General features: G+C 33.3%; 1 protein-coding gene across 1 annotated transcript in view; it reads right to left on the bottom strand.

The window, feature by feature from the left end:
* Window positions 1-24,952, bottom strand: part of LOC123549942 (uncharacterized) — a 65,563-nt gene that overhangs the window by 22,776 nt on the left and 17,835 nt on the right. Inside the window, exon 2 of the mRNA XM_053534885.1 lies at window positions 4,278-4,346. Coding sequence (XP_053390860.1) covers window positions 4,278-4,346 — 69 coding nt within the window. The remainder of the gene's footprint in view (window positions 1-4,277; window positions 4,347-24,952) is intronic.

Here is a 24,952-nt window from a genome sequence, read left to right as displayed (position 1 = left end):
ACTTTGTTCAAATGGGAGCGCTAGGCTAGGGGTAACTACAGTTAGAAATAGTAATTCCTTGAAACTTCGTCGCAAGAAGAGCCTGATGGATTTTCATCAAAAATAACCTGTACATCATTATAAGGTATTTTCCCAAATTGGTTAAGATTGGGGAGCATAGCCGCAATACCTTTACATGACTTCTACTCATGAACCAATTGACAAAGTTTCATCAAACTTGATCTGTAGCATCATTGAAATGTTTTCTCCAAATCTTATTCCAGTTGGTGCGATTTGCTTCTTTGAGAAGCAGCTATAACTTTTTAAATATAAATTCCTTTAAATGACTTCTTCTGATGAACCGTTTAACGGATCTTCACGAGATTTGGTCTGTAGCATCATTTAAACGTCGTCTCTCTATTTTATTCTTTACGGAGCCGCTATAGCTAAAAATAAGAAAACCTTTAAACGACTGTTTCATATCTGCTGCTTAATACTGTAGGCTTGCTTATTTTAGCGGTGTACTTATAACAGCGCTTTTAGCGCTATCCCACGTGCGCTAATTCATGTCCGCGCATTAATATGTCCAAGCATTTTCATGCACATTTACATTTGATGATGTTATCTACGAACTTTTGCAAATAAATACTCTTGAGAGTTTACACTAGTTACACTGCTTGCTAATATTTTAAGGTTCGTATGATATTCCTGTTTATTTTTCATATTATCATTTTAAATATATGATCATGCAAAATAAAATATTTAAGCTTGTAGTTTGTGTTTTTTCTCATTTGATCAAGTTGTTATCGATTTCCGTATCACCTTCGGACATGTCCGTTGTTGCAGTCGCTCGTTTACGGAAAGGTGTGAACGTTTGTATTAAGACACAATGCATCTACGACAAAGGGGATTCAATAATTAAAATGTGTGACAATCTCGTTTTATTTCAGCAGTTATGACTAGTATACAGAATATAAAATACGCAGATTATTATAATTAAATACAAGAAGACAATACAGTTACGTAGGCAATATTATACTGGGAGCGCGACAAAACATCGACAGACAAAACATCGACATGACAAAACGCCGACGCGACAAAAGCTCGACAAAAACATCGACACAAACATCGACAAAACATCGACACATAATTTATTTACATTTTTTTCTTCATTTTTAGTGGTTAAATTACCTTGAAATGTTTACACATATCTAAAAGGTTCGGTCTAAATCTTCAGACAGTCAAGTTTAAGACTCGAACAATTACGGTTAATGTTCAGTTAATGGGTGGTGGTATTAAAATGTGCAGTTGTGAAAATTGTTGTCAGGTACTGACCAAACTTACACAGCTGACACAAAATTTAATACCATTTCGGTTATGTGCCACACTGATATCTTTATGTGACAACAACTCAATTTTGATGACAAAGAGCTTAGTTTGGACATACTAGACAAGTTTTGTGTCAAATAATATCATTCTATGTCTAAAATAAAAGCTCATTTCTGCATTTCGGTATGTTCAAATTCGTAAGATAATATCTGTGATTTAGTCAATAATGAAAATAAGTTAGCAATATGGTTTAAATTCATTCAAATTAACTGAAGTATGACAAAAAATGATATACGTTCCCTTACTCTGCAAAATTAAAGACATTATTTCGGTAAGGTTTAAGAAATTGGCAAAACAACAAAGCGTCTATTTAGTGGATTATATATGTCAGTATCGACTCAAGTTACGCGATTTCCTTTGATCATAGCAAATTTTATATAAACAGATTGGTTTTCATTGTACCGTTAAAACCGATGTATTTGTCATACATAAGTTGTTGAACTGTATACATTTAGTAATTATGAACAAAAGCATAAAACAATAAAACAGAGAAATTTGACAACCCTGTATACAATACTATCGCTTTTAACTATTTTATTATTTAGAAGGAAACATTAGCCTAAGAGTTATTGTTATAAATCAACACATTGTCTCAAACGTCGTTTGATTTTTGATCATCATATAATGATGGATAGATAGCCTTCAAGTAACTTATAAGAAATTTTGACCTTGCCATGGCGTAATAACAACTGTTTTTATCTCCTAGGAAGGTATTCATTTCATAATAACCGGCGTAGTCTTTTTTCAAGTGCAGTTATATATATATATTTATACCTTTTTAGTTTTTTGTTGTTTCTTTTGCCTTCACTTATTGTTCTTTGATAGCTTGTTTAGCGCAAAGTTTGCAATGGTTTTATTTCAGTCCACGAACACGAAACTTTCAGCAAATGTAATTCAGTTAGTATACTTTTTAAAATATTATGTATTCAGAAAATATCGTCCATGTATTTTGATGTTTATGATCAATTTAATCCAAAAACATATAATACACATTTAAAAAACTAATATCAGCTCATGTTCGGTTATTTATGTTGGAACAGGCCTGAAACAGATCGCGTGTAAAAATTACAATAATAACGTGCTTATTGCCACAATGATTTACATCCAGAGTAAGTTCTTGCTTTCTTTGTCAGTTTGTTTATTAGATATTGGTAATTCTAAGGGCCTCTATGATGGTGTAGCATTTTGATCCTCGGGCATCTTCGGTATTCGGTGGTTCCCCGATGGTTACAGCTCGACCTGAACATTCTTGTATGACACATCGCCAATACGTTTTTACTACTTTATCCTTACGTCTTCTGTCCTTATTAAAGACATATCCATCAAACACAAGTTGTAACTTTCCTTTTTGTGAAGTAACGAACTCCATCACTATGGACGAAGATGAAAGTGTTTTCACTCTTTTCGTACATGTATTCAATTATATTCATTCTATTGTGACGATAAAGAAAGTCAATACTTGGAGCATTTCATCGTTCGATTATACGTGCTCTTAGACTAATTTTACAAGAACGTAAATACTTATTCATTATAATTGTATGATCAAAATTATGAACTATTAATTATGATCATAAAATTATTTTCGGTCAATTTATTGTAAAGATGTTCAATACTCGGATCATTTAGTGCATTTAGAGCACGTACATGCTTATGAATGATAATCGTATGATCAAAATTATGATCGTATAATAATCGTATGATCAAAATTATTTTCGACCATAAATGCGACAAAACGCCGACACGACACTATGCGCCATGTCGATCTTTTGTCGCATCGATCAATTGTCGTGTCGGCGTTTTGTCGTGTCGATGTTTTGTCTGTCCGTGTTTTGTCATAGACCCATTACACTTTATATACTGTACGTAAACATAAAGCTACATCACAGATGAAAGTATCATTGAAAAAATACAAGTATCATCACGGCACACTATCTTAAAGTCATTCTTGTTACATGTTCAAGTTGTATAGGGTCGACAGTCAGATTCGTATTACAATAATTACAACAGAAACACAATATATAAAATTGCCGACGGTTAAGTTTATTTCCGAAAATCTTCGTGAATCTCCGTAAATCTCCGAGAGCCTCATCTCGGACAGCGCTAAAATTAGAAATTAGCGGTCTCGCGAGAGCGCTAATTCACGTCCATGCATTAATTAGATATTTCACCAAAAATTGCGTTTGCGCTAAATTTTTGCCGCGCTAATAAATGTACGCCTACAGTAGATCTTCATTAGATTTGGTTGGTAGCATCATCGATACTTGTTAAAATGTGGGCATACGGCCCCTATTAGGGCCCGCTAAAGCTAAAATAGAGATTTATATAACGTCTTTTTTCTCATGAAATGCTCGATATATCTTCACCACAATAAGTCTGCGGCATGAATGTAAAGCCCCCTTCCGTAGTTTTTTTTTTAATGGAGGTACTCTGCCATCTTTTAGTGGCCACTTGATCTAAACTTCAAATACCGCACTATGCAGATATGCATTGTAAAAAGAATTTCCAAAACGCCCTTAACCTGCTCCAATTGTCTGAGTTTATTTTTTGCACCCAATTTTATAGACCTTAGAACATATATTGTTTGAACGTTTTGCCATCTGTCATAATTTATGTAATCAACTTATACTGCCTCGGATACTTTCGATACCAAGGAGCATAATATGATTTTTTTTCTCCAAAGTTGCACACTCTCTAGCCTGTTTAAGCTCTTAAACTGTTTTTTTTTCTTTATTTTGCACTTTTAAAATAGTTTAGAAACAAAACTTCGTGTTTGTATGTTCATAATATGACTTCAAGTTTTAGCTAAAAGTTGGAGTAAAGTCTCTTTAACATTCAAAAGAAATTATATTTATGATTTTTATTCAAATTACTGCTACAAAGAATTCACGAAAGAAATAAATCTTACTTACTCGACTTACTAACTAGAAGTAAATTAACGCCCAATACGATCACTACAAAGATCGAATAAAATGTGGTCCCTGAAAGGAAAACAGTATTCTTTGTACTAAATCTATATTTATAGTCATTTCTATCGGTCACTTGATTAATGGTATAAAGTAGGATCAACCAAAACACACATTTTGACCAATCGATCTATTGAGGTGACATCACAACGTTGCAATATATTGTGAAATCATTTAATTTCGTGGGCATGAATTTTCGTGGTTTTGACAAAAACGGCTATTTCGTGGGTATATAAATTAGTGGATTTCATCTTTCGAAGATAAAATGAATGGGAATTTTATTTGTTCGTTGGGTCTTAATTTTCTTGGATTGACTCAACCACGAAATCCACGAAAATTAGTCCCCCACGAAAATTAATAATTTTACAGTAACCAAACTTCAATTTTTAGCCAAAATCTGGAGTAAAGTCTCTTAAACATTTAAAATAAATTCCATCATAAATGTGACGTTGAACACAACTAAAGACCATATTTCGAAAATACGGGACTTATATTACCCTATATGCTTCGTATACAACTCCGTATATATTTTTTTTTTAATCCAGGAAATACGGTATTTAACAATTTGTATATTTCGAAAGTACGGGACTTATATTTCCCATATATGCTTCGTATACAACCCCGTATATATTCCGTATATGCCAGAAATACGGGGTTTGAATTTACACGTTTTCGTGGAAAATACAGGACTTATATTTCTCCTGTATTTTTCTCCTATATGACACCATATATTTTTCATATATACATAGATTTGTAGCTCTTGTTGAAATAAGAGTTTTATTTTTGTGAAAGATTGTTTACTTATTTTGACCGAATTTGAGTTTGAAAAAAAAAATGACTGAAAGAGAAAAGGACATTTTAGGAAATAAAAGTATTTGTTGATCATGAAGAATAATCAGGTGACATCTTTGTTGTTGTTGTGTTTATAGTTATTACGTTGGTACCGGTTTCCCATACGACCAACTCCCCAAGAAGAGGTTATTTAAACCTTAAATAGGTGAGATTAAATTATCTGGGATTTTTGGCAGTGCTACATATGAGTTAGGTGACAAATTTTCATCTTACATGATAAATGCTTGCAATATAGCTGTGTCTAATAAAATCCCACATTTAATCAATAGTTGAAAGTTTAAAGCTTCATACTTGTCTACTTGTCTGTTACTAAAGATAAAAATTTACACAGTTGTTAATTTATTGTCTACTTGTGTTTTGACGAAATTTTAAGTTTGTTACTTGTAGAGTCACCAACTTGAAATCAATGAAATGTCCTGGGGGTTTGGTGTTATGGGTTCAAACATTCTACATTCAGTGTTAATATTCATAGAAGAAAAGATGGATTAATCCATCTGTATTTCTTATAGTACAAAAAAAAAAAAACATTCGCTGATCATATCAAATAAAAAGATGAACATCGCAATGCGGAGCAATATACACCCGAAGGTATGACATCTGACCCCTAAGTGTGACCTTGACCTTGCAGCGAGTCATCCAAAACATGCGCTCAGCACGTCGTCTCGATGTGGTGAACATTTGTGCCAAGTTTCCTTAAAATCCTTTAAGCAGTGCAAGAGTTACAGAGCGGACACGAAACAAAGTCATATGACCTTTGACCTCTAAGTGTGACTTTGACCATGAAGCGAGCCATCCAAAACATGCGCCCTGCGCGTCATCTCGATGTGGTGAACATTTGTGTCAAGTTTCTTTGAAATACTTGAAGGGGTTTAAGAGTTACTGAGCGGATACAAAATTGCTAACGGAGCATGTCTCAATATCTGAAAATTGTAAGGCAAACTGTCTGTCTACAATAACTGAAATACTGTTGAAAACAGGCGTTATATCTATCATTTAAATAAAAATGATAAGCAGTAATTGGGATTGAAGGAGACAATATTATTTATCATACTTAGAAATGTTTGGCAAATATATAAATGATAATAATATAGTTATTAAAAGGTTAGAGCAATAATTAAAAGTAAATTCTGTCCACCAATTTTTGCTAGTGATATGACAGACTAAATTAGAATTACAGCAAAGATTCATGGGATAAAGATACATTGCTGTCTTTATATACATTATGATAGAACTTTAGAAAATCTTTATATACATTGAAATGCAATGAGTATATTGTTTGCCTTTATTATAGCACAAGTGTGACCTTGACCTTGAAGTGAGCCATCCGAAACATGCGCTCTGCACGTCGTCTCGATGTGGTGAACATTTGTGCCATGTCTCTTTAATATCCCTCAAGCAGTTCAAGAGTTACAGAGCGGACACAAAACAAAGTCATATGACATTTTACCTCTAAGTGTGACCTTGACCTTGAAGCGAGCCATCCAAAACATGCGCTCTGCACGTCGTCTCAATGTGGTGAGCATTTGTGTAAAGTTTCTTCGAAATCCTTGAAGGGGTTCAAGAGTTAAAGAGCGGACACGAAATTGCTAACGGACGGACGGACGACGGACGGGCACCGGCGTCATAACATAATACGCCCCTTCGGGCGTATAAAAATGAAAAACATGAATTAATTCATCCTTTCATCCCTGTTTCGAACTTTCTTCATTGTACAATGTATATTCTTTCGCGCTTTCATAATTTCTACATTCAGTGTATACAAACAAAGTAATCCATTCCCGATTTTTGTATAAGAATAATTTTTCATTCATAATAGAAACAACGTTTGTCACGGGGTACCGAAGGTAAACTGCCTTGATTATAAAACTTATTTAAACGGTCGTTAAGAACAAATTCCTCCGTGGTGTATTGGTCAAGTTGGTTAGGGTTTTTATTGCCTTGGCAATCCGGTTTCGATTCCCGACTAATATCTTTTGCTTGGTTTAGCATTCTTTTGAAAAAAAAAAACGTTTAGAAAGTAAAACTCATGTTCTAATGTTAATAATACGGCAAAGTTTAATTTTTAAAGAAAGATCATTTTAGCCAAACTCTGGAGTCCAGGCCCTTTAATATTGATAGAAAAAGATTGATTTCTTGTAGTAAAACACATTCGTTGACAATTTCAAATGGAAAATCAAAGACATGGCATAATTCATTCTTTTTTCTTGCACGTTTCCAAAATTTCAAATAAAAAAAAAATCGCGAACCATCTCAAATATAAAATCAAAGACCTCGAGTAATCCATCCTTTCTGAAACAATTCTGATTCAATGTTAATATTGATTGATTTTTCAATACAAGCAATTAGGATTGGTTAACCTATCATTTTCTTTATGAAAGAAAAAAAAAAGAAAAATGATTGATAAATCCATCCAAATGCATATATGTAGTGAAAATTATATTCTCCGGCCATTTCAAAGGCCAAACGTTTTGCATGTTTTCGAACTTGTACATGTATGCAAAATGAGTGCTAATATTGAAAGAAATAGATGTATAATACTAATATTTGATGAACCGAAAAACATTCGCGGACCAAAACAGGTATAAAATCAAAGACATGAATTAATCAAAATGCTATGTTATCTACACGTTAGAAGGTCTTTTGGTTTAAAGGTCTGACCTTTAAACCAAAAGACCTTCTAACGTGTAGATAGCATAGCATTTTGATTATTAAAAAAAGCACATAATTAACCGTAGACATTCAGTTTAATTCAATTCTAGCTGTTACTTATAAATCATTAAGTGAAATATGATGTGTACTAGCCGTTGACATTTGTTTAAAAGTAATTCCGCAAATGTTTTTATGTATACACTGTTCCAAGATTATTTTGTTTCTCGTGGTTGTATTGTTCGTAAATATTGACCTAGCACTCATGAATATTCCGAACATAAATAGCGATATAACTATTACATCATATATACTTCTTAATTGAAATAATGTCGCATGTACAGGTAGCTGTGCCAATATCAGGGTTGCGGGTTCGAGTCCTACGTCTGACAATATCTTTTTTTCCCCAAATTTTATATGCAAACTTACCACCTACTAGTATTTGATCAAACGTTTCGTGATATTTATGATTCATTTATTAAAAGTTATCATATTTATCCGTTGTAAAAAAGTGAAATGAAATTGTTTTAAAAGTATCTTTAAAAAAAGACAAATTACCTGTTACCAGCGTTCAAGAAAATAAATACTATAAGAGAAGACAATTAAAATTCATGAATGAAATATGATACATAAAACAATGTAAAAATAAAACAGGTATCGATAACATGACATTACATTACATTAAGAAAATGATCTAAGTGATTTCGATCCCGTGGTAACGTGCGCGGAAGTCAGATACCTTACCACTACGCCACCGTGTCATTGGTTAACTGTTTATGTTACTTTACTGATATATATTTTTTCAGGATACAAATATTGCGTAAATTAACGAAAACGCCAGAAAATATTGGCGGAGATTAATGAGTGCCAGGTCAATACTTTACGGACAATATATGATTATTATGAAAATAAACACAAACGTCTAATTTTCAAAATACAACACGTATCTATGACATTGTTCATGCAAAGAGCTATAAAAATAAATGTATTTTATACTTCTTTGGTTCATGTTAATTAATAGACTTTTCATCAAACTGCGGAACAGTTTTACTGCAACATTAATTGACAATGACTGTATGCATATTAACTAAATTTAAGAAATAATAGGCATGGTCCAAGTAAATCCTGCGCCGTGAATGGAATCGTCCAATCTGCGGGAAACACGCAACACGCGTTCATCTAGCCCGAGGCGATAACATCCGGTTGAAGTGACCGCACGCGATAATCTGTGTATTGCAAATGTCTTGACATAGTCGTTTGTTTCTTTATTAGTACACTCAAAACTTATACAATTAATGTGTTTTTTTTTGGATACCGTTCAGGGATTAGCTTTTTGCGTAATTAATTAAAATGAGTACACTTAAATAAATAGTGAAAAATTGACAACTTATTATTAACAGAAATACATGATTTTATGCCATTATACATGTTTTTTTTATGATACGCAACATTTTAACATCTATACCATAGCACACTAACTTACTCCAAAGACTAATTCTCCATACAGATTCAAAGGCTTTCTGGAAGTCAACAAAACAACAGAATAGTTTCTTATTTCTACGTTTACAAACTTCAGCTAAAGTATGCAAGACAAAAATTTGATCAACAGTTGAATGTTTTTTCCTAAAACCAGCTTAGTTTTCGTTTAACAAATTATAAGTTTCTATGTATTCTGATAGTCTATTGTTCAACACAGCAGTAAATAATTGTCCAACACAACTCAGAATTGTTATAGGTCTATAATTTTGTGGGTCATCCTTTGCCCCTTTGTTTTTTAAAAATAGACACAATCGATCCAACTAGCCACGATTCTGGGATTAACCTAGTACCAAATACCTTGTTAAACAATTTATGATACAATGGCATCAATATAGCACAAGATGCTTTAATATATTCATTTGATACATTATCTAGGCCGCTGGCCTTACCGGACTTTAATTTGTTTACACACTTTTTGATTTCTTCAACAGTAATTTCGTCATTAAAATTATAATCTATATGTACATTTGGAAAATCAGCATTAACATGTTCATTTGCATTATCGTAACTAGCATTTAATTTTTTAAAAAAACTCAAAAAATGAGTCAGGGTTAGCATTAGTTTGCTTACCTTTTGTATTTAAACTATTAATATATTAGTTCCAATACTCCTTCGGGGACTCACTCCGCATATTTCTATTATTTTTCCTAACATCTCTTTTATGTGTTACAACAGATTTTCTTAATATAGCTTCATATTTTTTGATGACTGTAACAAATCAGTTTTAGTATCATTGTTTTTAAAATAACTGTTTCTGCGTTTACATCTGTGATAGTTACTCCTAGCTGCTTTGCAGTCATTAAGGTGGAATGCGCCTAATTTGAAGTTATTGGGTTTCGTTTTGAAGTTTTGATTAATATAAAATTCAGCATATTCCTCATAGACTGCGTATTTTACTTTTTTGAAATTTATGTAACTTTTTTCTCTGCAAACCTTCAAAAACGACCATTGACGTTCATTTTTGATGAACCGCGATTTTACGTCCATCAGACGATTTTTGTAAATCGTTCTGTTCATTCTACAAAAATCGATTTGCTTGCTACTCATCATATCTTCAATTAAAAATGTATTTAAAATGGTGTATAATTTATGGAGATCATTTTAACGTAAAAGTCGAAATTTACGTTAAAGTGATGTCAGAGCGACAAAAGTGACGTTGAGTTTCGAATAAAATTTTTGCTTCAATCTTGTCTCATGTAAAACCCAAACGATGGAATTTGAGGGAAAAAAACTAACATGATTATGAAAACTTTATTTTCTGTCGATTGAAGGAATAGAATTATGGGGTCACCGAATTCATTTTCGCGTAAAATTACATTACGCTACCGCTACCCCCAAATCACAACATAGCTTAGTTTACGTGTTTTTCTGATATATCTCTTTTCAAATCTTAGTATTTTACACTCTCATTCATCAGAGGCTCACTACAGACGTGAAACGAATCTTGGTACGTGAGAAAGAGGGTTTTCTTTTCAAAAGAGGTCTTTAAAACTGTAAAAATGGCGACCGGTGCGAAATGGTTTCAATGCAGATTTTTTTACATACGTCAATGCGACAACTTTGCGTAAAATACTGATCATGTTTTTTTTAAAAATCGCTTTAAATATATTTCGTTATAATAATGATTATTTTTTCATCTTTTTCTTATTCAAGATACCAATAAATAAGTTTTCCGTTGTAACACACTGCTAAAATGAAAAATTTATGCATATGTAATTGTATATATAGTTCGGAGTTTTCACACTTGAAGCATAATTATTGTAAAATATCATAGTTCAATATCACACAAGTTTAAATATTTTAAAGTTTGTTATTTCAGACGTATGACCATTGACTTAGCCGCCCCGCCACGGTAGTAAGGTTGTTTGAATCTTGTTTTTCTTTTTATTATCCCTAACACTCCCTAAGCACGCACGCAAGCACGCACGCACGCAAATCCCATAAGAGGATCATAAGTTTAGTTGCCACGGGCTTGCCCGGTAAATTACATAATTTCTAAGCAAATGTTCATATATATTGACGGTAGAATTCGGTTTTAAAGGTCAGAGTTAATTTTTCATTCTGTTAATATTTTATACCACAGGCGCTACTAGTATTTAAGATAAATCATAACTTCTATAATTTCCGTAATCATGATTTAAGAGATACTATCCCTAGGTTATATATACGCGTTAGCGTATCCTTATAAACTCCCGATGAATGTTGAAAATTGTTACATTCTGAATTTTGACACGTAAGACGCTTATTAAAATAAAAAATGAAACCTTACACATATAAACGTGCCCGTACAAATCCTAATATCTCGTAAATACGAAAGCAGGAGTTGCAAGTTTGAGCCTCCAGTCCTCCGTACAATTCTTGAATCGCACATACAGATAATGGCAACATAGAATTACCCATGTTTAACAATCAACCGCTGTTGAATTACAGAGAGTCTCAGTCACAACCGCTATTTTCTTTCTTTCTTTTACCCCACCCGCTGAGCACAATAGAAGAAGCACAGCTCTATGAATTGTGAGTTCGATCCCCGGGTAGGGCATGACGACTTGATAGGAGGCACGTGTCCAAAATCATTCGTCCTCCAAATCCGATTTATGTGATGAAGTTGGAAGTTACTTGTTAAGAATACAGAATCCAGGAACACTGGATAGGTTAACTTTCCGCTGTAACACAGAAAACAGCGCTAAACCCAAAACAAACATTTTTTTTCGTGGAACATTTAAGAGTTTTAGAAGAATGTTTACTCATATTTGTGGTGTTTGATAGATTTCTACTGTTAGGAAAAAGAATTACATATGGAATATCTTTCTATTACGTGTCTATGAATACAAGGATATATATAACCTTCTTTACGCACTTATCTGGAGAGCTAAAACCTCTTTGCAAAGGATGGTGTTTCTGTTCTAGCCAAGTTACTAAATAAATTAATCTTTTCAGAGCAACAGCCTACGTATAACAAATATACTCTGTTTCCCCTCGGGTATTCACAGAGGATGCACTTTATTCGAAATCGGGGTGTCCGGCTATTCTCCGAAATCGGGGTGTCCGACTACTCTCCAAACAATCGAAATATTTCCCAAACGTAAAATGTGTAGTAAAGTTAAATAAATTAATAAAGTTTATTCAAACATGATGATATAAATTACCTTAGGGCTTTTTAAATTTTCTAAAGTTGTATTCTATTTGTTTGCCTCTATGCCTATTACATGCATAAAATTTCATTGAAGTTCATCCAGTTTTACGCTCAGATAATATGTCACGGAAAGAGCGGCCTGTGGTGGAATTCCATACAGGTAATTGTTAAAATTAAAAGGTTGAGATAATTCAAATAAAAGATTTTAATTATATTCAGTCGTTTTCTTATTTATTTTTGTAAATGTGCATCGAAACTACAGCAAACAGATTTGGACCACCTGTATATTTATCTATTTATTTGAATAAATCATTTCAATCTTAATGCTGAATGAAATCATTGCACAGTTGTAAAGAACTCAAAATGTGTTTGTCTTTATCACAAGACATACGAAAATCCATTGAATTACGCGTATTTTTTTTAAATCTGGGATAGGGGTAGAGTAATGTAACTCAGGGCAACGGTAATGCGGTGTCGAATCTTTCGCATTTTCTTAATGATTGAATATAATCTAAACATTAAAATTTGAGTTCTACACTGACCTGATTTCGCCGAAGATAGTAGTTTTAAAGTGTATTATGATTTAATTGTACTAAGAAAAATAGAATAGTAGATTTATGGAAGAAAAGAGGAGATACTGGAAAAGATACTTAATACTATTTTGTGATTTGGGGGTAGGGGTAGCGTAATGTAATTTTACGCGAAAATGAATTCGGTGACTCCATAATTTTATTCCTTCAATCGACAGAAAATAAAGTTTTCATCATCATGTTAGTTTTTGGGGCGGTGCATAAGCTCCGCCTCCAATGGAATTAAGACGGGAAAATGAAACCCCGATACTTCTTAGTGCTAAACGGCAAAGCGCATCCACTTTCTACATCCACTCATAAATAAGAACACCTACAACAAAGCGCATGAATATGACCTATAGTATGGCTATTTTTACACTCTGACGTCATGAGGGAAAATTACTGAACTTATTATCGATACTGAAACCCCACTTGTTTTTAATCAGAATTGTCTAATATATATATATACCTTCATGCAAATTAAAGGCAAAAATCAAGGGGTCAATTGTTCTTGAGAATAACTGCAAAAAAGACATATCTATGCGAATATTATTATTAACTGGGCTTTTATTAGGTTCGCGAGACCATGGTACAAATGTATAGTGTATGCATACCGTATTTGCAATTACTACATAAAAGTTTTTATAACGGAAACGCTTGAGGAAACGGAAAGTGACTCATGTTAGCATTTGTTCAGGATTTTAGTTCTCTGCAATTCAATCTAGGAAGATGTTGCATCTGGATTGGAGTGTTATTGAATAAAATCATCGAGGATACAGGTTGCCTATTTGTTCTGTCAAGCGGCGTTATGGCGTGTGTATAAGTCACGCCATAACAGTCATTCGTTTGCTTGGTGAGGATGGGTAATTCCGAAATGCAAGTTGCAACTGAACTTCGGACAAAATTTTACTTGGCAGCAAATCAAAATTATTCAATAATGTTAAGCGGATCAGAGAGGTCGGGCACAAAGCTAAACAAGGTTAGCGTTTGTTTTTCAGCTCTTGTTTTATAATATTTTTGATTTAAAAGGCTCTATTCTGCTGTTCAGCTATTTGTGTAGGCCTATTGTACTGTCCATTCTACCAGGAAGGTCTAATACGGGGAGTAGACACTCCGTATAAATCAATACATTTATCTGTATTATGCTGTCGTCCATACCTGTAAATATCGACCGGTCGTTAGCGATCGATATTTTGTTTTCGCCACTGTCGATTAGCATGTAATTAGCATATTACCTCATGTTAATCATGGAGCTATAACACTTTTTGTTCAAAGGGTTTACCAGTCATATGTTAAGCGGCGATATTTAGATGATCAGAGATTGATCTAAAGGGATTCTGAAGGAAAAACAGCATGCGACTGCATGTGGTGATATGCTTAATTATTATGAATTAACTCGAGCTCACTTCCCTGAAGAAATATTTTACCACGTAACTTCAAACCTTTATCAAAGGACCGATTTTTGTTGGATTTAAATAAATAAAATTGAAAAAAAAAAAAAAAAAAAAAAAAAAACAGAAAACTGACATTTTTCTTAATCTTGTAGAGCCATAATTATCATTATTGTTTATAGTGTCAGATTTCTACATACAGAAACAAACATTCTTCATGAACGCAGAGAATGTTTCAAACGAAATTGTTGTATAAACTCCAAAAAATTAGTTTAATTAATTTAATCGTAAAACTGATGTGTGAAAAATACAGTGTATTTAAATTTAAAAAAAACAATGCTTTTTTAAAAAAAGGCCGACAACGAAGTTACATTTAGTATCCCGAAACTTTTAGATAAAACTGCAGAAAACCATCTAGGTTTAATACGCATTTAAATGGTGAAGAACAAAGCAATATCATGAACAAATATTTTCAGGCAACAGTTTACAGTTTCGACTTGCTATTTTCATTAAAATATGTCCTAATTTTATTGTTCTAAATACTCTTAATCAACAAGGCAAATATCATGTAAAAAACGACATCTTTCTCTTTGGGTAAGACAAGCCTAAATTTAGCCATTTTCACAGGGCGAAATGTAACATTAATGTAGATATTTCCCATTTAAAAACAGGCAATAATTTCATGGCAGAACTTTTGTTTTCAACAAAAAATTCAACAAATGCTTTCCCAGATTTTCACTGAAAGGACGAGTTAAACTGTAAGGCGTAAGTGTGTGGGTAATAACAGAATAACCTACGGCATACGCTTCGACTGGACGACAGCATAAGATAAAATAAATGCCGCATTCCAGTCCCCGTATCAATTGTTCCAGATTCTACTTTTGAATTTCTTGTACAGGCGCGCAGCTGCAAGTAATACTCGTAAAGAGTGGTGATGCAATATAAATAGATAGATAGATAACGGTTTGACGTATTAATGTTCAGATTTCTATGCAAGGAAGTCGAAGGTCTTTGATGATGATCATAAGCATTACATTACATTTCATCGTCAAATCAAGTTGTTCTTTGAAAGTCAACAGGTGTACAACTCCAAAGTAGTCGCATTCGTTTTATTACAAAACGCACATTTTTTTCAAATTGGTATCCCATCAATTGGACCACATTCTATTAGTGTACATTGAAAAAACAAAATGTTTGTGCAATAAATACCACTCCAATTAACTGTTTTTCCCATCGATTTGCCATTTTCAGAATCAACAATAACTGAGGTATTCCGTAAACCCGATTTTTTGTTTCCCAACCTTTTCCATGTCGAATTAAATCTTAATTAAGAAAGAAATCAACTGTTGTTTGTAGCCCAAGTCTTTCATTATCGAATAGGAGAGATTACCCTGATGTCACACATCAACACCTGTTTATCTGGTGGTGGGCAAAACAAATAATTTTACATTGTTTGTGTATGGGATCAGAATTTTTAAATGACATACGATTTAAATAGCGCCGTAGATGCCATCAACTTTTAGGAGAAACACTGTTAAGTTAATCGTTCATAATTAATCCGTTTTATTTCGAAATAATAATTAAAAGTTATCAATAAATGCTTATTTTATATCCTAAATCCATTGATCATAAAATTATTGATATCATTTTTGGTTTGAGAAAATATAAGTCATTAGAAAAACATCACTGTTAACCAAAAACATGGACGCTCGGCATCTGCCCATCCGATCTTTTCTTATCAGTTCTATAAATAGAATATACAATGGATTTGTATACAAACACGATCTCCCCTATTAAATCTTAATTGATAAATAAATCAACATTTTCCATGAACACATTTTAAACTGTGTATTTGGTGATGTTGATGCAGTCTATTTTTAGCCAATTCTATTTTAATCAAGGGTTTTCCAAAAACGGCACTGTGGCAGAGAAACTTCCCAAAATGCAAGATAACATTTCCCAAAATCACACCAACAAATGGTTTAATTTTGTTTACATTTTAGTTTTATCGGGGGAAGTGGTTGTCGGGTATCGACTTTTTGTCTTACTATAGCGCAAAGTACTGCGTGTTGCGCATTACCAGTCTAATCCATTATGTTCTGTGTCCCGGATTTTAGATTTTAGTCTGTGCTTCTGGGGAGATAAATTCAATTCATCTTTCTCTGTTTACTTCCGGTTGATTATTCTCCCAACAAAATGTCATATGACGGGAAATATTACTGCAAATCAATCAAATGCGTCGCGGTATCAAAAGAAATCAGAGGCCATGGTTCGACTGTGGGGTAAATAAGCGTAAATTCGAGGGTACCGGTAATAATAACACCGAAGACACGGCCTGTGATTAGATTTGTGAAACTCTGAAGTCTGAAAAATAAAGTGCTGTAGTCTAGTCTATAACAGTAAATATTAAATATGAGTTTAAAATATTTATTACTGTTTAAATTTTTACACTAACACCATCTTTCCATAAATCCATTTTTCCCAATCCGGACGGTTATCGCGCAGAAATTTCCGTACTTTAAAGGCATATGCCTGTTCCCAATTTGCTGGTGAAAAGCCCTGGGAAATAATGCAATTTTCAGCATAAAATCCTTATATGTGGGTTTAGTATCAAAATTCTTTCGACAAAAACATTTGAATAATATTACAATTATATGTAGACATTACTTTTTTGCAATATTCTAACAGTGAACTCGCATTTTATGTGCTGGTCTTAAACGGTTGATTTTGACAGAGGACAATTCCATCACTTAAAGATCACCGTCAGTATATAAAAGATCTTATTTAGTTATGGTATCCAGAATTATATGCAAGGCAGACACAGATCAAATTGGTTGTAAAGTTTGAATGTAATAAAAAATGAATTTTGAGCCTCATTTTTAGCTCACCTGAGCACAAAGTGCTCAAAGGTGAGCTTTTGTGACCCGCCCTGTGTCCGTCGTCGTTGTCAACAATTTGACTGTTAACACTCTAGAGGTCACAATTTTTAGCCAATCTCAATGAAACTTAGTCAGAATGTTACCTTTAATAAAAATTTTGACGAGTTTGAGATTGGGTCATCTTGGATCAAAAACTAGGTTACCAGGTCAAATCAAAGGAAAAGTTTGTAAACACTCTAGAGATCACTATTTTTCTTAATGAAATCTGGTCAGAGTATTAACCTCAATAACATCATGGACAAGTTCGGCATTGGGTCATATGGGGTTAAAAACTAGGTCACCAGGTCAAATAAAAGGAAAAGCTTCTTAACACTCTACAGGTCAAATTGTTTGGCCCAATCTTAATGAAACTTGATCAGAATGGAACCCTCAATAAAATCTTGGAAAAGTTTGACATTGGGTCATCTGGGGTCAAAAATTAGGTCACCAGGTCAGATCAAAGTAAAAGCTTGTTTACACACCAGAGGTCACAATTTGGGACCAGTCTTAATGAAACTTGGCCAGAATGTTACCCTCAATAAAGTCTTGGACGAGTTTGATATTGGGTCATCTTGGGTCAAAAACTAGGTCACCAGGTCAAATTAAAGGAAAAGCTTGTTAACACTGTAGAGGCCACATCTATGACTGTATCTTCATGAAACTTGGTCAGAATGTTAATCTTGATGATTTCAAGGTCCAATTTGAATCTGGGTCATGTAGGATAAAAAACAAGGTCACCAGGTCAAATCAAAGGAAAAGCTAGTTTACACTGTAGAGGCCACATTTATGACCATATCTTAATGAAACTTGGTCAGAATATTAATCTTGATGATCTATAGGTCAAATTCAGATCTGGGTCAGGTGGGGTGAAAAACTAGGTCACTTGGTCAAATCAAAGGAAAAGCTTGTTAACACTCTAATGGCCACAATTATGACTGTATCTTCATGAAACTTGGTCAGAATGTTTATCTTGATGATTTTTAGGTCAAGTTCGAATCTGGGTCATGTCAGATCAAAAACTGGATCACCGGGTCAAATCAAAGGAAAAGCTAGTTTACACTTTAGAAGTCACATTTATGACCATATCTTAATGAAATTTGGTCAGAATGTTAATCTTGATGATCTTTAGGTCAATAGGTCAGGAGAGCGATACAGGGCCTTCATGGCCCTCTTGTTTATATTTTCTCTGACATACTTGATAAATTAAAATTTATATGACAGTAACCTAATATTCTCTATTTATTACATGTTTGACTTTGCAGGAGTGTAATACAGCCATTAAATAAAAGTGTAATAAAGCTTTGACATCGACGTCATTTATAGTATAGGCGACGTCGGTCAAATTGACTTGTTTATATAGCAGATGAAAGTCGAATTTTTGGTGTTTCGACAAGAAAGGCTAACATGTGATAAAAAGAATTCATATTACATTTGTGACTATCCACATTGAATTTGTTAAACTCGTTGAATAAAATTGATAAAATGCTCGGCTGTGAATTCAACACATGGGTAATAAAGTTCTGCTTATGCCGGTGCTAGGGATGGGGGTTGGTGTTTCACATTTTATCATGCATTTGGCATGAATGTCATCCGCAGTCAGATGAAATCTCTTGCGCAAACCACAGGTTCCTATCTTAATATTTGACTTTCATCTAAGAATGTTACAAAAAACAGCTGAAATGCACCGTCCCATCAGTACTCCCAGTGCTTTGATTTCTCAAATTCTATCGTTTAGGTTTTACATGAGACAAGATTGAAGCAAAATTTTTATTCGAAACTCAACGTCATATTTGTCGCTCTGACGTCACTTTAACGTAAATATCGACTTTTACGTTAAAATGATCTCCATAAATTATACACCATTTTAAAGACATTTTTTAAAGAAAATATGATGAGTAGCAAACAAATCGATTTTTATAGAATGAACAGAACGATTTACAAAAATCGTCTGATAGACGTAAAATCGCGGTTCATCAAAAATGGACGTCAGTTGTCGTTTTTGAAGGTTTGCAGAGAAAAAAGTTACAAAAATATCAAAAAGTAAAATACGCAGTCTATGAGGAATATGCTGAATTTTATATTAATCAAAATTTCGAAACGAAACCCAATAACTTCAAATTAGGCGCATTCCACCTTAAACCATTTAGTAGATTGTTTCTTATTGCATTTATCCTTTGTTTGGAAATTACTGTATATACCAAATGTAGTGCGGGCAAAGTCAACTAAAGCATAATCAACAGAGCTCACTATTCATTAATACTAGTTTGGTCAAAATCCGCATCGTTTTTACAAGGTCTCTGCAATGCATCTTCTATAATAGGCATATTAATATTATCTATAAAATATTGTTTCTTACTATTATCCCATTTACGGTTTTTTTCTCACTACATGCCTCATATTGGTAAACATTGAAATATTCTGCATTTAGTTTGAAATTTAGACAACAATGAACATCTGAGATTAAAGGACAATATTCGCTCAAACTAAAATCTTTAAATAAAGAAATAGCCTCACAAGATGATATCACATAGTCGATAACAGACGTATCTTTACACGTAAAATGTCCAATTTTATCAGAAAATGACCTTCCATTCAATATAACAAAATCATATGAACGACAGAACTCGGTCAATAATCTACTAAAACGGTTAACATGGCTATCTTGAGAACAACGTTCAAAGCATATATTACTATTTTGTAGTTTCTCACGCAAATAAATATCAAAAATATCAGACTTATCCATATTTATAAATTCAAATAGTCTTCGATCTACTTTTGCAATATCTGCAATATTAGATGTATTGGCATTAAAACCTCCAAGTAATATCACGTACTTATTATTGGAGTTAAAGTTATCAATTTCAGCATAAAAAATATCCAGTAGTTTTGATTAAAATATTTGAACGTTCAGGGGGTACATACACTGCACCAAATATTACATCTTCATCAGCATTAAAAACAGTTTAAGATCGCTTAAACCACTGTATATATTCACATTCAGTTGTGATTATAGAACAAAAACTTTGAAATATCTTTCTTAATAAAAGTTGCTATACCACCGGACTTTTTGGATGTTATTTGAGAACGATTTTTAAGAAAGCAATCATAATTGTCAATGGTAATTAGATCAAAATCATCACAATAGGTTTCAAAACAAGAAAATATATCAACAGACTTTACATGATTGACAAATTCAGGGATGTTCGGTTTTGCTTTTAAGACCCAAACATTGAGGAAAGTACGTGAGAGTCCACCACGGCCCCCATATAAGGTGCGTGGATTCGGTCGGGTGGCCGGCCGTATCATTGGGGTTGAGCTCTACCGCCGGAAGGCTTGGATTGGGTCTGAGATGGGTTTTAAGAGTGTCATATCCTGTACTAAGCTCTTTACTATTCGTCTCAACAACGCGAAGTCTCTCATCCATGTCATAGACCTTAACATTCAGATCTCGTACACTTCTCTCAATAGCATCTTGTTTGTCCAGTTTATCTAACTTACTAAGGCACTTCTCTTAATTGTCAAACTTTTTGCTGCATTTTATCGATTTTACTCATGCGTTTATCAAACTCTGTTAAGGTAAGTGACACTTCATCGTTCTCACGTGCAGCTGAGAGAATGTTGCCCGTATCAAGGTCGAGGTACGACAGGTCTCCATCGACGGAGGATACAGAGCCAGGTTGTCGGAGTTTACTGCGCTTAGTGCCACGTCTGACGCTGTCCTGGCTGGATAGAGTCTGCAGTGGCCGGTTCCTTGGAGGACATAGTTTCTGAAGGACCTGCAAAATACTAAGCACAACGCACAGACACAGCCAAAATATAAGATATTTGTACTGCTCAAATCAGTTCTGGTATAAGAACTAAATATTTAAATATTCAAGGAGATGAGATATATCATAATTACATTCTAAACCTCTATACTAAATTCCAACTAGGTTGTCTCGTTTACTTTAGCTCTCTGTTTAATGTACCATCGGCACATTTTATCGTCTTTTGGGTTATGTGAATTCAGTTATATATCAGTTACTTAATTGATCAAGAAGAATTGAGAAAGACAAAAAAGAAAAAAAAGAAAAAAAAAAAAAAAGAAAAACAAGATGAAAATGTAATACCTTATATGTATCAACACACAATCCGAAAAATTTGGAATTTTTTAACATAATAAGAGAAAATCTACCAATATTATATAACGATACTACAATGAAAGAAATTATTTCGCAAAATAAAATCATTAAAAGCAAGAGACAACCAGCCAAGTTGAAGAAACTATTAACAAGAGCATCATTTACAGAATCGGCAAGGAAACCAGAAATAAAGCAATGTGGAAAGAAAAAATGTGGACTGTGTAAATTTCTGATAGAAGGAAATAAATACCACTTCAAAAATGGCCGACAATTCCATAAAAAAATTTCCGGTACGTGTGAAATACAAAATGTCATATATGCAATGAAATGTTCCGGATGTTCAAAAGACTATATTGGAGAAACGTCTAATTTACGAAATCTAGTAACTCTTCATAATCAACATATAAGGAATCCGGAAAACGCCCTTCTACCAGTCAGTCGCCACATTGCAGAATGCTCAAAAGATTTACTTCAAAAATTTAAAATAATGCCAATTTATAAATTACAAGAAACAGACAGATTTAAAAGAAGGAGAAAAGAAACATTATTAATTAATAATTTTTGTCCAGAACTAAATGCAAAATAACACATTAATAATTACAAAGTGACGTCCCTTGAAAAACTCCGAAGAGTAACGTCCCTTATTACAATAAAACGACGTCGTTACCAAGTGACGTTGCTAACGTCAACAGTACAGTATTACTCCTGAAGATCCCGTAAACGGGTGAAACCGGTTGAGTTACATTATTTTATATAATTTACTTGGATTAGCATAATTAAATATGTAAAAAAATTCAAGGCATCTTGATTCATCTTTTTTTCCGCTATATATATATATATATGTATGCCTTAATACACAGAGTGACAAAATAAAGTTATGAACCGGGTAGCAACTGAACTTACATAATATAGTTGTCGTTAACCTTAATTTTGTGAACGGGCCACAAGAAAATTTAATTGTACAAGAGGAATTAGCGAAAATAAAATTTCACCACCGTGAAAGCTAGAACCATTAGCCGCTCAACTGTACCCCGAGGCGGGATATCTATACATGTACTTCTACTTCGAACAATGGATATGATATAGGTATCGCAAATGAACTGTGAAAATATGTACACAGTAATGGCTGCTATCGATAAATACAATTTCAAAAGCAAATTTAGTATTTGTTGAAAACGGAAAATGTCAATGACAATCTATCTAAATTTTACCAAATCTAGATAGAAAACGAACCGCTTTTTATAATGAATATGAATTTAAATCGTCAATCTTTTTGAAAACAGTTGAAATTGGTAGAAATGTGAGAGCCAAAATAAACGTGACCAACCTCGGAGACTGGTTCCCGGTCGTAAATTCTACAGAGGAAGGCTCGAACAATGAGGGTAAGTACTTATTGGATTTATTATGTTTTAACTTTTAATAAACTGAATTTGACAGATTTTTTTCTCAATATGAATTATTTTTGTAACAAAGCAGATCATGAATAATATTTCAATTCATCGGAAATACGAGTTGCTTCCTTTTTACTTTGTCGATTTAAATGAAAATATCTAATGTAGATCAAATGATACACTTCAGAAGAAAGAATCTTTTAATTGCTTTAACGAATTCAGAAGCGTAAGAAAAAAAATTCAATTGACTAAATTTTGTAACCTCTATATGAAAAAAATCCAGAATAGCCGGAAAATAATTTCATGCATTCATGCATTCATTCATTCATTCACAATTCATTTAACTATTATTTCATTAATTCTTTCATCCAATAGTCGACAAGAATGCTAGTCACCAACAGTTGATGTTGCAAGTGTTTGAAACAAAACAAAAATATCGTGCAAACGTATTTCATGAATGTCATTGGGTTTGAACGAGAATAAAATTGTAAGGACAAAAAAGCTACAGGTAAAAAGTTAAATTTCATAGATGCAAAGTAGAATAAATTAGGCTGCACGTACATTCATTCATTTGATCAAAACAAAGAAGTATAAAATACATTTATTTTTATAGCTCTTTGGTCAAAACTGGAATTTTAGGAACGCATTGATGAAGTTAATATTTACGATATTTTATCTTAAAAAATGGGAATCTAACTGACAAAATAACGCGAATTCTAGACTAAAATGTAAGCAGTTGTGATGCGTATTATTGATTCATAGTATCATATCAAAAAAGGTTGGTTATAATTAAATTTCATTTTATGCAGAATTTAATATTAACCTGAAAGTGTTTAGAATTTAATATTAACATTAAAGTGTTTAAACTGTTAGACAATTTTAAGTTTGATTCTCTGTCACTACGAAATAAAAATGCACACCTACTCTAGCTCTTTTGTTTGCCTAGGGTTTATATATTTCGGAAAAAAAGTGTAAGAAGATCTATCTGTGCACGTAAACGTGTTTTCTGTTACTCTAGCCAGTCCTGTTTACGTGCACGCATAGACCTGCGCACATGCACAACCAATCATTTTGAAAACAAAGAGGTCATTTATTAGATAAGAAATCAAGTAAGTCTATAAATTCGACCTTGTATAAAGAAACAAAACATTCAATCAAACTATTACCATTTCTTTCATTTTAATTACTACTGATTAGACATGTATACACTGTTACATAGTTATTTCGAGCTCATTATATCAAACATTTCGCAACTCTAATACGAAATAATGTAAATTATATTGGTACCCAGATATTTGTTTTTATTTCAGTTAGGTTAATCTATGAGATTTAGCTAATTTTAAATATCGATTTACAGCTTCATCGATTAACAAATCTTCCTTACAACAAAGTTGCTTATTGGTTCATTAATCAATTGGTTCTTACTGTAGTGTGTTCTTTTTATGTGATTCTGAAAGTGCGCTCTTCTAATACACAGTCAGTGAAATTGTACATTATTTACAGGGGCGAATCCAGAGTTTTTAATTGGGGGAGCGTGCAGTTTCTGGGTGATCCGTGAATATGCCCTCTTGGACAATATTTGGGATGTATAACTCAAATTGTGCAATCTGACGTATATTTAACAAATTTTGAGCATGACTATTTGACGCATAAAAGCAATATCATAAAGTTGGCAGCCTTTCAATTTGGCTGTCATCCGAACCCTACACTTCAGCGATTATAAATTTGCCAGTGAAGCAAACCAGAGATATCAATTTTAGGCTATAAAAATGTATCCTCGCCGGATTTTACTCGCCCCCACCCCCAACACACACATACATACAAACACGCACTCATATTTCACTCAGACATTAATTCCTTTCCAGAGGGTTTAAGTCTGTGGTCACTCTTAACGCGATGTTGTCTACAAAACATCGTTGAATTTGAACTGTTTGTGTATTTGGAAAAAGAAGCTATTAAAGGTGCACGCATTTTAAGCTTTTGGGAAATACCCGGATACTTTTCGGACTATCTCGGATACTTTTCGAAAAATAATAAATGTTTCCATTGAAAAAGTCGCCC

Source organism: Mercenaria mercenaria, unplaced genomic scaffold (genome assembly GCF_021730395.1).
Source record: "Mercenaria mercenaria strain notata unplaced genomic scaffold, MADL_Memer_1 contig_4234, whole genome shotgun sequence".
NCBI lineage: Eukaryota > Metazoa > Mollusca > Bivalvia > Venerida > Veneridae > Mercenaria > Mercenaria mercenaria.
Note: the sequence above shows the minus strand (reverse complement) of the source record. Positions and strands in the feature narration are given on the sequence as shown.